Source organism: Myxine glutinosa, unplaced genomic scaffold, assembly GCF_964187855.1.
Source record: "Myxine glutinosa unplaced genomic scaffold, kmMyxGlut1.1 SCAFFOLD_3639, whole genome shotgun sequence".
NCBI lineage: Eukaryota > Metazoa > Chordata > Myxini > Myxiniformes > Myxinidae > Myxine > Myxine glutinosa.
The window spans coordinates 16112-32657 of NW_027619731.1; the positions used below are offsets into that span (position 1 = coordinate 16112).

The 16546-nt window shown below is 46.3% G+C and overlaps 1 protein-coding gene across 2 annotated transcripts; it reads left to right on the forward strand.

Annotated features, from left to right (window-relative positions):
• Positions 1–80: 80 nt before the first annotated feature.
• LOC137430940 (uncharacterized) lies at positions 81–16428 on the forward strand. 2 transcript variants are annotated; one of them, XR_013621732.1, is made up of 5 exons: positions 85–228; positions 7013–7107; positions 7232–7305; positions 15537–15624; positions 15927–16428. XR_013621732.1 is itself a non-coding variant. In XM_078769641.1 (4 exons), the coding sequence occupies exon 4, from the start codon at positions 8970–8972 to the stop codon at positions 13122–13124; it is 4155 nt and encodes a 1384-aa protein (XP_078625767.1). In that variant the 5' UTR covers positions 81–228; positions 7013–7107; positions 7232–7305; positions 8951–8969; the 3' UTR covers positions 13125–14491. The 2 variants fall into 2 exon arrangements, 1 of the variants encoding a protein (XP_078625767.1); XM_078769641.1 differs by lacking the exons at positions 15537–15624; positions 15927–16428 and adding an exon at positions 8951–14491 and having other exon boundaries at positions 81–228.
• The last annotated feature ends 118 nt before the right edge of the window (positions 16429–16546 follow it).

The window sequence follows — 16546 nt, forward strand, 5'->3', positions numbered from 1 at the left end:
TCTGATTGGCATGCGCGAACATACAGGGCGGGGCTTCTTCTCACGGCTGGACCCTGTGTTCTGATTGGTATGCGCGAACATACAGGGCGGGGCTTCTTCTCACGGCTGGACCCTGTGACCTGTGTTCTGATTGGCTGCCTTGCCGAGCATCACCGGCCTGCACCTCGTGACCCAAGAGTGCTACGTGTTCTCCTTATGAACATATGAATCATTAACTTCGTCTTTAAAGTAAGTTGTGTCTTGTGTGTAAATATATCATTACAAATTTTGATTCTATGATACTTGTAGAGTTCATTGTAGCTGTTTATATTAATATTAATACGAATAGTAAGTAATATGAATAGTATTGGTGAAAGAGCGTTTAGGATTTTTATAATAAATAATTTGATTCCGGGGATGACGCGTACAGACCCGGTAGTTTTTATTTAAAAGGTTTCATTGCTTCTCGTCCCTCGTCCCCTGTAGTGTACCCCCTGCCCCTCGTAACCCCCTGCCCCTCGTAACCCCCTCGCCCCTCGTAACCCCCTCGCCCCTCGTAACCCCCTCGCCCCTCGTAACCCCCTGCCCCTCGTAACCCCCTGCCCCTCGTAACCCCCTCGCCCCTCGTAACCCCCTCGCCCCTCGTAACCCCCTCGCCCCTCGTAACCCCCTCGCCCCTCGTAACCCCCTCGCCCCTCGTAACCCCCTCGCCGCTCGTAACCCCCTCGCCGCTCGTAACCCCCTCGCCCCTCGTAACCCCCTCGCCCCTCGTAACCCCCTCGCCCCTCGTAACCCCCTCGCCCCTCGTAACCCCCTCGCCGCTCGTAACCCCCTCGCCCCTCGTAACCCCCTCGCCGCTCGTAACCCCCTCGCCCCTCGTAACCCCCTCGCCCCTCGTAACCCCCTCGCCGCTCGTAACCCCCTCGCCTCTCGTAACCCCCTCGCCGCTCGTAACCCCCTCGCCTCTCGTAACCCCCTCGCCTCTCGTAACCCCCTCGCCCCTCGTAACCCCCTCGCCCCTCGTAACCCCCTCGCCCCTCGTAACCCCCTCAGCCCTCGTAACCCCCTCAGCCCTCGTAACCCCCTCGTAACCCCCTCGCCCCTCGTAACCCCCTCGCCCCTCGTAACCCCCCCGCCCCTCGTAGCCCCCCCCGCCCCTCGTAGCCCCCCGCCCCTCGTAGCCCCCCCGCTCCTCGTAGCCCCCCCGCCCCTCGTAGCCTCCTCGCCCCTCGTAGCCCCCTCAACCCCCTCGCCCCTCGTAACCCTTCCCCCTGCCTCCTGTCCCTCGTTCCCCCTTCCTCCTGTCCCTCGTTCCCCCTTCCTCCTGTCCCTCGTTCCCCCTTCCTCCTGTCCCTCGTTACCCCTTCCTCCTGTCCCTCGTTCCCCCTTCCTCCTGTCCCTCGTTCCCCCTTCCTCCTGTCCCTCGTTCCCCCTTCCTCCTGTCCCTCGTTCCCCCTTCCTCCTGTCCCTCGTTCCCCCTTCCTCCTGTCCCTCGTTCCCCCTTCCTCCTGTCCCTCGTTCCCCCTTCCTCCTGTCCCTCGTTCCCCCTTCCTCCTGTCCCTCGTTTCCCTTCCTCCTGTCCCTCGTTTCCCTTCCTCCTGTCCCTCGTTTCCCTTCCTCCTGTCCCTCGTCCCCCTGTCCCTCGTTCCCCTTCCTCCTGTCCCTCGTTCCCCTTCCTCCTGTCCCTCGTTCCCCTTCCTCCTGTCCCTCGTCCCCCTGTCCCTCGTTCCCCTTCCTCCTGTCCCTCGTTCCCCTTCCTCCTGTCCCTCGTTCCCCTTCCTCCTGTCCCTCGTCCCCCTTCCTCCTGTCCCCCCCGTCCCCCTTCCTCATGTCCCCCATCCCTTGTCCCCCTGCCCCCTGTCCCTCATTCTTGTTCCCCATCAATCATCATTGCTCTCCTCCCTCGTGCTCCCCATCATTTCTTTTGCGGGAGTATGCGCTCTACTGAGTGGCTCTCGTTCATTTGTTTGTTTGTGAACAAGATATCTCAAAAAGTTGTGGACAGATTCGGGCGAAATTTGGCAGAGATGCAGCACATGTGACAAGGACGAATGATTCGATTTTGGTGAAAATCCGGATTCGGATCCGGATAGTATAATTTTTTAAAGCGATTCTTAACTATTGGGAGATGGGGCCAAAAACGATACAACGCAGGATATCTCAAAAAGTTGTGGACGGATGATTTTTATTATACAGTATGTGATTCTGTATTGTGATTTTCTGGTCTACTCTGTGATACAAAACGTAAACTGTTCACCTGGCGGAGGTATGCCCTCTACTGAGTGTTGTTCTAGTTGTTTCTTGAGTTAAACATCCACACAAGCAGAACTTTACAATTTCTCTCATTACAAGGTGATTGCCAAGTGTTAGACCAAATCTGTGCCTTGTCCAAGTCAGTGACACAACTTGATTCCCATTAGTCACCAGTCCTAAGATTTTGGTGTCATCAGCGAAGATGTCGATGCAGCTTCCAAGGATCTCTGGCAGGTCATTGATGAACATGATGAAAAGCAGAGTTCCAATGATGCTCCCTTGGGGAATGCCACTCTTCACTGGAGTACACCTTGAGCTTGTCCCATTGATGGTCACTCTACTGTTTCCCTGTCAAGAATGCTGTAATACATCTGAGGAACTTCCCGTCTATACCATATGCTGTTACCCTGTCAAGAAGTCATCTGTGAGGAACTGCATCAAATGCTTTACAAAAATCCAGACAGAGAATATCTGATTCCCTTTGTGAGGAATAATCCAGATAGAGAATACCTGATTCCATTTGTGAGCAGTGACGTCATCTCCTCCAGTGCACACAATAGTTGGGTGATCCATGATCTATTGTGACTATTGGGACCTATGTTGACTGTCAGCGAATAGGTTATGCATCATATGTTCTGTTAACGCATCACACATGGGACCTTCCATCAACTTCCCTATTACGGATGTCAAACAAATTGGGCGGTAGTTCTCTACAGCCTTCCTATGTTTGCTATCTTCCAGTCTTGTGGTAATCCACCTTCTTCATAACATTCACATAACATTAGTTGCACTGGTTTGGCGATGGCAGCGGCGGTCTCCGTCAGGCAGCGTGGGTGTATGGAGTCCAGCCCTGCTCCCTTCAAGTTTAGGAGCTTTTCTTGAACTCTGGCCTCTTATTTGAACATCCTCCATCCTGAATTTGTGATCAACTTCTGGAAAGTTGTGCCGGCCCTCAACTGTGAAAACACCGCTGAAACAATTCTTGAAAAGTTCAACTTTCACTTGGACATTTTCTACTTTATTTCCATGAGCATCCATTATATCACCCACACCTGGCTTAGTCTTCATCTTGCTATTTGCATATTTCCAAAACACCTTTGGGTTAATGCTCGTGTTCTTCACTAGGTTTTCCTTATATTTTGGCAGTCCAGTCTGGTTGGTTGACGTAATTTATTTTCATTCTTTAGCATATTTCGCATGATCCAACTTGCTGCACGTTTCTGTGTATTTTTTCCAAGCTCTCAATTTCTTGCATGACTGGGACAAGTCTTCTCTTGAGATGTGTGGCTTCCTGCGCTTGCTCCTGCTTCCAGAAGGAACACTTTTTGGATGAAGTCCCTCATGCATCGTTCAAACCTGTCCCTGAAAAAATGCCACGCATCTTCACACGACATGAATACCATCCTCTTGTTCCATGGAACCTTTTCAAGCGTTTCATTCATTAATTTGAAGTCCCCCTTTATTGAGTTCATATTTACAAGTCCTTCGTGGTTTCTAATCTCTGCCTTCAAGACCAAGTTCAGCAAGTACACAGCAATGATGGCTGCTTCCAAGCAGAGATGGTGCAAATAATTCACTGTATCCTCCAAAGCATTTGTGATCAGTAGATCTAACATATTGGATCCCTGCTCTTGACGGTCAAGTGGGCAATGTTATATACCGAGATGAAAAGTGAACCTTCAATGTTCAATTACACCGTGGGCCGGGTGATCAGGTGAAGCATTCACGTGCCAGGAGCTCCAATCTGTAACTGGTTACTTGAAATCCCCGGCGATAACTAGAGGAAGCTCCGAACTATAACTGGTTAGTTGAAATCTCCGGCGATAACTATATGAAGCTCCAATCTATAACTGGTTCGTTGAAATCCCCGGCGATAACTATATTGTTACGGTTTTCCGCCACCCTTCCTACCCTTACCAAGGGGAGATTAAGCCCCTTGTTCTTTCTGGGCCGGCGTAACCGAGACTTGAAACGCCCCTTCCGGGCAAACGCAAGGTAGGGTTTCAGGACCAAGTCTTGCACGTACCTAAATACCTGCACCGCCACGGAAGCGGGGAAGCAAGCCTCGCACGAGCCACGTGTAATTTGAGTACACCGAGCGGATTGCGTACCACGTGGTCCGTGCAGTTACCGTTAATATTGGACCCCGATTAGAGCGGTTCTATTCGTACCACGCTTAGTCGATGATGGAAAACACAAGACGGTCGAATAAAAGGAATAACACAATTTCATTATTATTTACACTTATGTACAAGTCGGTAGAAAGCAGACACAGAGCAGAACTTAATCAGTCTTATTCTTAATGCCCAGACTTGGGCCCGGTCACACTCACACAGGGGAATTGCAGGTAGGCTGGTGTCCACACGCTGCCTTGGTCGTCCAGGAATGGCGGCCCGGCGTGCTCTCCACGGTCCCAGCACGTCCCGCGAAGATGGCAAGCAGGTGGTGGGAAGGATCCTCGCAGCGCGTCTCTCGAACAAAAGTCAGCAGATGAGGCAGGAGAGAAATGTACACGTCTCTCGGTGGCTTTCCACAACGCGTCGAGTTACCAGCGCGCTATCACTCACGTAACCCAATGCAAGAGAGGCTCAGCCTCCAGCTCAACCGAGCGTCACTTTAATACGAGCGCTTATCCTCGGTTCATGCGCGTCTTTCTCCGATCTGGTAACTCTCATCAATACGTGCCTCTCCAATAGCTCATAACTCACCGAACTCACCGCACTCAACTCGCTGAACTGCCTCTTACTGCTGTACTCCCTCACTGCTCCTGGTGGCTTCGCGCAACGGGTTATATGGACACGCCCTGAGCCCTCTGGAACGTTCCAACCACGCCCTGTGACGCATTGCCGCCGCCACTCCCTTTGAGCCCTGATTGGCGGCATGCGCTTACCGTCAACTTCTTCGCCGCCCTCATTCGGTCCCGACTCGACCTGCCAGGCCCGCCTCGTGTCAATTCGCGCCAAAAAAGCCAAAGGCAGCATAAAGAGGCATAAGAGGCATAAGGCAATGGAGGCAGCATAAGGCAATGAAACCGTGAAAAGGATTTACTCTCATTATTCTACTCAACGCAAGACTAACACAGGAAAAGGACTATGCTCACAAATACTAAGAGATAACTGCACTATCGCAAGGCTACATGTTGTAATGTGACTTACTATGAGGGGGAAATTTAACCTTTATTGTACAAAACTCAAAACCGCAACAATATGAAGCTCCGATCTATCACCAATGGTTCTCAAAAGCGTATTTAATTTATTCCCATTAAAGTAACTACTTGATGGACTGCAGTAAACGCATCCCATGGCAAGTCTCCCTTGCGTGGAAAGTACCAGTATACCAAACCGACTCGCTGAAATTAGAATGAAAGGCTCTCTCAATCCCCTGCAGCGTTGGCTTTACCTGTATTAAAACACCTGGTGTTGCCTTGACCGCCGTCCAAATTGCTAAAAATATTACATCTTGCAATTGAAAGAGGTTGTTGTGATTCTCATGGAGCTCACCTTTGGTTTAGCTTCTGTAATCATAATCACATCTGGGTCCAAATGCTCAATCATAACTTCCAACTCCACCATCTTGTTAGGTGTTTGTGGAGCACCATGTTGTTAACTTCCAACTCCACTATCTTGTTGGGTGTTTGTGGGGCACCATGTTGTTAACTTCCAACTCCACCATCTTGTTGGCCGTTTGTGGGGCACCATGTTGTTAGCTTCCAACTCCACCATGTGGAGCTTATCTTAATCTCAGCTGTGGCTGCACCTCTCGCGTTCTAGCGAGGGAAGGGTATTTTAATGGCCTAAGCCTTTTTTATTAACAAAGAAAGGTAAAAAAAAACCATCAAAACCAAATAAATAACAATAAATCAAGAACAATAATCAAGCAAGTAAATGAACAATAAATCAAAAACAATAATCAAACAAATTACAATAAAAATAAAGTCCACCATAAATTCATTTCATTCAAAAAAACAAAAATCCCAAAGTTCACCTCTTCCCATGTTTAGCCCCCCACCCCCCCTCCTCTTTCCCCACCCCCCACTCTTCCCACCTCCAGCAGGGGGCCCAGGGCTGGAGCCCAGGCGGCATCCTTGTGGATAGTGGGACCGGGAGTGGACAGGGGATAGGCCGGGAGGGGGTTCACACAGCCACCTCTGGATTTCCGCCTCAAAGGTTACTTGGGGGTCCACCGCCAACTCGAGTCTTCCGTGAAAGCGCATGACAATTCCACACACTGGACAGAAAGGTTACTTGGGGGTCCACCGCCAGCTCGAGTTTTCCCTGAAAGCACATGGCAATTCCACACACTGGACAGAAAGGTTACTTGGGGGTCCACCGCCAGCTCGAGTTTTCCCTGAAAGCACATGACAATTCCACACACTGGACAGATGTCATACCTATGGTACTGCTTGGTATGTGAGCTGTTATAAAAGACAACCTTGGATGCTCCACTGCAGAGCTAGTGTACGGTGCACCGCTTCATCTTCCAGGAGAATTATTCTCAGCGTCCGATGACACCCTGCCTGACATCAGCAACTATGCAACCAACTCGGTATGGCCATGCAGGGTCTCCGGGTGACACCAACACGTACGCCTTCGTCACACCCGCTTTTTATTTACCAGGATTCGTGTGGCGTGACGCTGTCCGGAAACCCTTTGAGTACCCACATGACTTACCTTACAATTCCAAAGGATGCACCCTAACGAGTGCCGTTCTAGTTTTGTGCAACGTTGTGACCTTCGACGATGCTAACCTTTTTTTGCATTTTGTTTTGCTGCTTGTCCAGGTTTCATTTGATTTCTGCACCGCGGTTGCATTCATGGATCAATTTGACCTGCAGGGAATCGTTGCTGCGACGTTTACTCCGATGAAAGCGAACGGGTATTCATTCGATTAACATTTAGAAATTATTCTCCCTTCACTTTACCCTGCTCTATGACTGTGCTCTGCATTGACCAATTTGAGGAGTCACAATGACCTTTTTACGCTGCACATCCCACCACAGAGACGTCAACCTGTCCCTCATTGGAAAATACGTGACGTACCTTGTTGAAAATCATGGAGTCACAAGCATCTTTGGTAAGTCCATAAATGCTTTGCATGAACTGCTTATTCTAATGCAATTTACCATTGGTTACCATATGCAGCACATGTATTTGTTATTTTGTTACCATCGTTTGGTAGCCCAATTGACCTTTCTGGAATTCGATCCTCGGCGGATTCGACTGAAACTTCTGTCTGGTCTATCAACGTGGTGCTTGGTGCAACATCATGGATCACGGGTCCTCCTGATGGTCCGAGAGCTAGGTGGATTTTATTTGACATGGAAACTACAAAAGCTTTGTCATGCTGGTGTGGTACAGGTAGCTTACCTGACCCCAAAAAGCCAATTCTTAAGTGCAGCTAGCGGTGGGTGGGGTAGGGGTTGCCACTCAAAGTACCCCCCAGATTGGTTTTATTTGACATAGAGACTACAAGACCAACTCATATGCCAAGTGGTAGGGTGATCTCCACCGACTACAAATCTGCAACTTAAGAAGAAAATTTCTGGTGGGGAGGTCACTTAAGAACAACATTAATTAGTGCTAATTAGGCCTTTATTTGACATATAAGCTACAAAACTGAAATCACATACAACATGTAGAGAATGGTCCCCTCATCAATAAACAACAACTTAAGAACAGAATATGTGGTGGTAAGGTCACTTAAGAAGAGGTCAAAGGTAACGGAATAGGGGTTTCCAGCTCTTAATTACTGTTTGATTACAACATGCCACATGATACACACATGGCGTTGTCATTGAAACCTATATCAGTGGAGCCTGAAGTGAGATACATGAGAAGCAGAAATTTTCCAATACCATTTCCTTTGATTTCAATCAGCGAAAACATTTTAAAATGCACCTGTTTGACCCCCATGGCTAATAACACTGTTATTTGACATGTAAGCTACAAAACTGAAATCACATACAAAATGTAGACAATGGTCCCCTCATCAATAAACCACAACTTAAGAACAGAATATGTGGTGGTAAGGTTACTTAAGAAGAGGTCAAAGGTCACGGAATAGGGGTTTTCTGCACTTAATTACATGAGAAACTTGTAAACTGTGAAGACAATGTAAAAGCTGTAACATTTATTATAACAATTTCTGCTAAATTAGTACAGGTAAAATTTCTTCTAAATTACTACAAGTAATTTCTTAGAATTGCCTGTACAAACTATACTTCAACAATTTCTGAGAAATTATATTTGAGGAATTCCCTGTCCAGCAATTTCCTGTAAATTATAAACTCCAAGGATTCCTCATCTAACATACTCGAAAATAATTCACCAAATTCCGAGAAATAATATTTGAAGGACCCCACCCACCGCTAGCTGCACTTAAGAATTGGCTTTCTGGGGTCAGGTAAGCTGCTGTACTACACCAGCATGACTAAGCTTTTGTAGTTTCCATGCCAAATAAAATCCACCCAGATCTTGGACTATTAGACCTGTCAGACATGTCAACGATTAACGACATACCTAATCTAATTTACATTATAATGCCCTTAAAGAGAGGTTTTGCGTTTCTGATTTCCACACAATCTGATAATAGGAGCATTATAATCGACACATGCAAAAACCTTCAGAGATCCATGTTTCATTTTCTCCATAAGAAATAACATGCCCCCAACTTTTGTTGATTTTCGAACCCACTAACATATGTCATTTTTTTATTTCAGGTGAGGCCTATGCTTGATTATGGAGCATGCTAGCGGGGTAGCTCCTGACCCTGGCAGGAAGTGTATCCTCCATGTGGGAAAAGCAGATGAGACCACTGGCAACATCGCACCCATCACTGAAGACCATTGGTCATCCATCATCAATGTAGCAGCAAGGAGGAGACAAAAACGAAATTTTGTCACATCCAAGTACTATACGATAATTCAGTCGCTGCCAGATGAATCCGACAGTAGCCATGGCTATCACGTGAACTGTTACAAAAACTTTACTGCCGTGCCACGTGATGATACAACAGAAAAAACCCAGACACATGCATCAAGTGAGAAGACCCTGCGTTCATCATGTGATTTTGCCCCGTCAACGTCTACCTCGGGTATTTTCCCACGCATTTGCCTGTTTTGCAAGAAAGCTAGGAAGAAGAAGGGTGGTAGAGAAGAACATCTTGGTGAATGTGAAACTCTCGAAGCTGAGATAAAAATAAAAACTGCTGCAGCTGATAAAAAGGACAACAGCCTTCTTGGACTGATCTCTGGTGTCGACTTTCGATGTAAAGAGGTTCGGTACCATCACAGTTGCAGAAGTACTTACCTTTCCAATGCACAGTCTCTCCATAGGCCTACTGCTATTGCAGGTAGCATTTCTTTGTTAGGTTTATATGCTTACATCGAGAAATCAGTTATATTTGGCAAAAGGCCTGAACTTCTTACATCCATCTTCACTCGGTACCAAGAGCTTTGTGAAGACGCCGGTGAGACTCCAATTTCTACAGCCAGAAATTTGGCAACAAACTTACAGAATAAATTTGGTGACATAATTAGGGTAGAGTGTAAAGGTAGGGCTAGAAAGGCAGGGGCCATTGTTTATCCCACAGGTTTAGGTGAGCACCTTATCCATACAGCCTATGATTATGCAGCATCGCCTGAAGCTGTCATTCATAAGGCTGCCTTACTCTTGCGTAAAGCAATCAAACATGCACAAATCACACCTCTACCTGAACCTCCCACTCTGCAAAACCTGTATGAGGGTGAAGTTACTGTCCCAGATATGTTGATAGATTTCTTTCAGGTCTTGTACGGGGGCCCCAATCAAAACTTGTACACTCCAAAACTCAAACGTCGTGCCTTGTCCTCAAGCCAGGATGCCTTATTCGTTACTCAAAGGGGGAAAGTAAAACCAGCCAAACAGATAATTCTCGGAATGGCAATCAAGTCTATGACTGGTAGCAGGAAGCTGATTGAAATGTTGAACAGATTTGGCCATGTTGTCAATTACCACACCATTGAGACACTGGAGACATCCTTAGGAGATGCCATTCAGAGTACGGAGCAGACCTGTCCGGAGGGAACCCTTCTTGATCAGGTGTTTGGTTTGGCGTTCGACAATTTTGATGAACTGTCTGAGACATTGTCAGGAGCCGACACTCTTCACGATACAATGGGTATCTTGTATCAAAATAAAGATGTGGTAGGGACAAGCAGACCCGTTAATCAAGTTGCGCCAACAACATCACAGCCAGAAAAAGTATCAAGAAAGAGAAAACTGCATGTTCGGGAACAGCCCCTTGAGCCATACCGTAAAAAACCCCGAATGGGCACATTTGATTATGAAACCACCGATGTTGACAACCGGCCTGCTAATCGGAAGCTAGCTCTAGACAAGGACCTTGCATGGATGATATGTCATGCCTTGCAGATGGCTAACATTCCCATGTGGGTAGGATTCAATGCTTTGATATGCCCAGACACAACTCCAGAACAAAATGTCTTGTATATGAAAAACTTGAACAAGCCAATAACGTCGCTTGATGTTATACAGGATACCCTAATCACCACACAGAATTGTGCGCAAGAGTGCGGTCAGCAGTATGGTGTTGTAACCTATGACCTCAATGCTGCCAAACCTGCCATGCAGATTCAGGTTACCGAGTCGCCCAGGTTCGACAAGGTCTTCATCATGCTTGGTCCATTCCACATAGAAATGGCTTTCTTTAGAGCCCTAGGGAAACTGATCGATGCATCTGGTGGCCCAGAAATGCTGCGAGCCACAGATGTCCTAGCTGCTGGATCCCTGAATGGTTTTCTGAGTGGCAAGCACTTCAACAGATGCAAACGGTTGCACCCGATACTGGCCTTGGCATTTGAACTGATACACTTCCAAGCATTCCTTGAGACATTTGAAGGCAATGATGAAGTTGAAGATTTACTTTCAAGGTTACAAACAAAACAGGATGAAGAGACATGGACACAAATAGAATCATCTTCTGCGTTCACAAGATGTGTCACGTCATACAAGGAGTATGCTGTCCAAACCCGATCAGGGACACATGGACCAACTGCCCAATTCTGGATGATTTACATCGACTTTATCCACGACTTCCACCTTCTGGAGCGAGCAATTCGAACAAACGACGTGGACCTGTTCACTCATGCACTAACACCAATCATACACTTGTTCTTCGCCACAAACCATGTCAATTACTCACGGTGGCTCACGAAGTTTCAGTTGGACTTGGTAAACATGGACAGTACTCACCCAGGACTTCGTTCTATCTTGGAAAACGGTGTCTTTACGGTTAAAAGGACTGACAAGGCATTCAGTAGATGCCCAGTAGATCTTACACTGGAACAGACAGTAAATGCCGATTCTGCATCCAGACGGACTGGTATATCATCCATGACAAACAACTTCAGTGCACGTCTTCGCTGGATGTTAACCAAGTCCACCAGAGCAGCAATTATATCAAGGGCATTAGCAATAACCGGACTATCTCAAACGGAAGACATCACAGCTGAACTCCACCCAGCCCGCATCAGAAGGGACACAAGCGATTTGCATAAGGTTGTAAACCAGATAAAAGACTCATGCAATCCATTTAAGTACACTGAAATATCGGATAGGCTGTATAACATCAGCACTGGTAAGGCAGCGACAGATTCCATCAAGACATGTTTGCTGGCCATCCGGGAGAAAGGACAAGCCAGATACAACGAATTTGTTGATGCCTGCATTGAAGATCCAAATCGGTTTGAACGGCCAATCAAAAGGGAGAAGCTCAGAACCTTCATGGAAAATGGCACAGTAAATAAGCGTAACAGAGACAAACGTGTTGCATCACTTGTGTGCACTCGTGACCTTATGGGACGCCTGGTTGTCATTGCTTGTCAGAGAAAACTTGATTTGAAACATATCTTTTCATATCCACTGACACCGGTTCCACTGTCCATGTGCAGCACAGACGGTTGTATGGTCAAGACGGAAAAGAGTGGCCTTCTGGAGCTGTTAGAGAGCAAAGTTCCCTCTGTCACACCAAGCTCAGTTGATGCCTATGTGGTTGATGGTATGTTCCTGCTACATGTTCTTCCACCCCACATTCCAGGAACGTATGGAGCCTTGGCAGCCGGCATTTTAAGACAAGTCACCGCTCTCTCCCGTGGAAGAGTGCATCTCATCTTTGACGCATATCCAGTCCTATCAATAAAAGACTGTGAAAGAGCAAGAAGAGGTCTGGATGACACAGACAAGAAAGAATACGCCATATCTGGACCTGAACAGCACCGCCCGAGAAATATCTTGGATTGTCTAAAGTCAAGATCATTCAAAGAGCAGCTACCAAAATTCCTGGCAATGGAATGGGAGGCCCAGCAATATGCAGACATAATTCAAGGACGACTTGTGTATCTCTCGTATCTTGGAGCATGCTACCTTTTCTACGTGAAAGATGGGAAAGTCATGAAGGAAGAAGTAGAGACCTTGAAAACCAATCATGAAGAAGCTGACACCTTGATCTGCACTCATGTTAGTCACATTGACAAGGAAAATGCGAAGAACATAGCAGTCAGGGCATCAGATACAGATGTCGCCGTCATTCTGCTGTATCACTGCAGGCAGTTCAAAGCACATATTTGGATGGATGTTGGGACATCGGGAAGGAATGACAGGCGATTCATAGACATCACTGCAATTAGCAAAGTCTTGGAAACCCCACTCTGTCAAGCACTAGCTGGCTTCCATGCATTTACGGGATCAGATTACACATCTGCCTTCTTCAAAAAAGGAAAGAAACGTCCCTTCAAAATTCTTGAGGGTTATAAGGATGCTCAAGACGCATTTGCAGAGATGGCAACGGACATGTCCGATGGCAACGGACAATGGGATTGGATTCAGTGGAAGTAATCATGTCTTTCACTGCAAGAATGTATGGAGCCAAGCCAATTCAAGCACTTTCACTCAATGCACACCGCTATAAAGTGTTTCAGAAGACATATGCACCAAAGGCCACAGCGAAGAATCCTCTTGAGAACCTTCGGGGCATCGATGCAACCATGATACCACCGTGTGAAGCCGAGGTCTCCCAGCAAATCAAGCGTGCATCATTTGTTGCCAAAATGTGGGCGGATGCCAACAAAAAGATGATATGTCAACAGCCAACTGCAGAAAATGGCTGGGAGGTTCAAGGGCAAGCCTACGACGTCATATGGTTTGATGGACCACAAATACCTGGATCTCTTGTTCCTGATGAAGGAGAAACTGAAACTGATGCCGAGGATAATGACAACTTTGAACCCTGCTCTTCTGATGAGGACATTTTGCAATCCAATGAAGATGACGAACAGTAACTCTTAATTTCAAATCTCAGATACAATGTATGTTACACTTACAGGTACTGCAAACAAGGCACTGCAAACAAGAAGGACAAGGCACTGCAAACAGTTTCCAATACGTTTTCTAACATTCTAAACACTAGGAATTCGTCGAAGGATGCATTCAGTGTTTGGTTCTTGTGCAGGAGTGTTTTGTGCTCGAGTTTTAGGCCTACTTAATTATCCAGGTGTTATCGATGTACAGTGTACAGTAGTTGCCATTTAACTTTCCAATCAGATTGAGAGGGTTAAATGCCCTGTTCTTAAGTGACCTCCGAACCACAAATTTTTTTCTTAACTTGTTGTTTATTGATGAGGGGGCCATTCTCTATACATTTTGAATCTGGTTTCAGTTATGTAGCTTACATGTCAAATAAAACTAGTTCAAAGGTCATTCAGTCAAAATTGGCATTTTTGACCTGTTCTTAAGTGACCTCCCAAGCACAAATTTTATTCTTAAGGTGGTGCTCGTTGATTAGGGGACCGTACTCTACATTTTCCATGTGGTTTCAGTTTTGTAGCTTACATGTCAAATAACAGTGTAAATAGCCATGGGGGCCAAGGCCAAATAGGTACATTTTAAAATGTTTTCGCTGATTGAAATCAAAGGAAGTGGTAAGATTGGAAAAATTTCTGCTTCTCATGTATCTCACTTCAGGCTCCACTGATATAGGTTTCATTGACAACGCCATGTGTGTATCATGTGGCATGTTGTAATCAAACAGTAATTAAGAGCTGGAAACCCCTATTCCGTGACCTTTGACCTCTTCTTAAGTGACCTTACCACCACATATTCTGTTCTTAAGTTGTTGTTTATTGATGAGGGGACCATTCTCTACATGTTGTATGTGATTTCAGTTTTGTAGCTTATATGTCAAATAAAGGCCTAATTAGCACTAATTAATGTTGTTCTTAAGTGACCTCCCCACCAGAAATTTTCTTCTTAAGTTGCAGATTTGTAGTCAGTGGAGATCACCCTACCACTTGGCATATGAGTTGGTCTTGTAGTCTCTATGTCAAATAAAACCAATCTGGGGGGTACTTTGAGTGGCGCCCCCTACCCCACCCACCGCTAGCTGCACTTAAGAATTGGCTTTCTGGGGTCAGGTAAGCTACCTGTACCACACCAGCATGACAAAGCTTTTGTAGTTTCCATGTCAAATAAAATCCACCTAGCTCTCGGACCATGAAGGGATGTTCGATGAATCGTTCCATCTGCCTGGTGGAAAACTAAGAGCCCACCATATAATTCACAATTGCTAGGGCTAGGAGCAGGTGCTCTGAATGCCTCTCAAACGTAGATTTTAACCACCTTACCTCATTTGGACATTTTCTGGTCCGCAGGTGCTCGCTCTAGTGGTCTTAAGAGGCTCCATTTGGCTGATTATTTAAAATGAGATATAACGTCATGGCGGAATGACAATTGTTTATCAGAACTGTTTGTTATTCCAGATTACTGATGACAATCTCCTCAGAATGTGCCAATATCGATCCCATCCAGGCAGCCACTTTAACTCCAGCGGGCATGCGATCACACAGCCAGTTTTAGGGCCAAAGTGTCATGCTTTACTCCACATATTTTATACCGGGATCATTTCTGGAGAGACAAATTGATAACTCTACATTTCGATCGTAGATTGACAACAGTTGGTTTTTTAAGTTGGTGGGTGGTCAGTATAGATCCCCACATGCCCTAAGAGGTCACCATGATGTTGACATTGAGAGTTTGGCTCCACATCCACCTCGCTGTGCGTTGTCTGACTCTCAAACACCGGCTTGGCTCAATCGTAGTGGTTTTGGACTCTGTTAAACATTTTCCAAGCTCCTTGATCGTTGCTCTCGTACTTGACTTCCTCATTCTTTATCGCTTGCACTGGATTTTCCCGATGTTTCCTGGTGGGGTTTCTTGTGCCCCCGAACTCAGCCGTATCCTTGTCTTGAACAGTGAATGGGACAACGGAGAAGGGGAGTCCTTGAGTGTTGCTGAAAGGGAAAAAACTGTTAGAAGCATGGCTCAGTGCAGGCCGTGACAGGTACGTTCCTTCCAGAAGAGTTCCTGAATTGTTACGTTTCTTGTGCTCCAACCTCATCAACCAACCCACCTTGTTTTTTTTTTATTCCCAACCTTTCTGTTCACCTTACTGACTAATTCACCTGTTCTCCATCTGTGGATTATTTTGTTTGTCCCTGGCCAATAAAGTTATATGCCTCCTTGAGGTGCTGTCATCAATGGTTCCATGGTGTTTTGTGAACGAATTGCATGAAGAGTCTCGTGCACTTTCACCCTTTTTTGTTTGTTTCCAAAAGGAGATAAATTGTGAATTTTCTTTTTCAGGCTGAAACACGTGATCGGTGAACATTGGCTGTAGTTCCATCACCGACTGTAAGGAATTGGTACGTTCAATCATCGACACGTTTTCCCTTCTTGGAATGTGAATTTGGAATCTTTTACACGTTTGTTTCTGATTGATCCTTTTCATGTGCACAGTGTTTAACATTCCTAACTCCAATCTCCCTTATTCCCAGGCCAAAACATGCAGAACAGTTGGAGCGTCCGCCGTGGCCATTACCACTCCATCGTACTTCCGTCCATCGACACCGGTAGTTTTATTACATTGTCCCATTGACAGGAAAGTAGATTCTTCACAATCCAGAGCAAGGTTGAAATGTTTGGCAACACTCACAACTGGCATACAATTGTTTCTGCCTTTTTTATTGGCAAATACAAAATCTTGGCTCATGTAAGTGCAAGGTGACACGAGGAAAAAATGCAAAATATGGATGTACCAAGTTAGAGGGACGGACAGAGAGTGAAAGGGAGAGGGTTAGAGAGAGAGAGAGAGAGAGGAGAAGAGAGAGAGAGGCCAGAGAGAGAGAGAGCAGAGAGAGAGGCCCAGAGAGAGGCCAGAGAGAGAGAGAGAGAGAGAGGCCCAGAGAGAGAGAGAGAGAGAGGCC

Excerpts from the sequence above, each read along its gene's own strand:
- LOC137430940 (XM_078769641.1), top strand. The coding sequence starts at position 8,970 with ATGGAGCATGCTAGCGGGGTAGCTCCTGACCCTGGCAGGAAGTGTATC.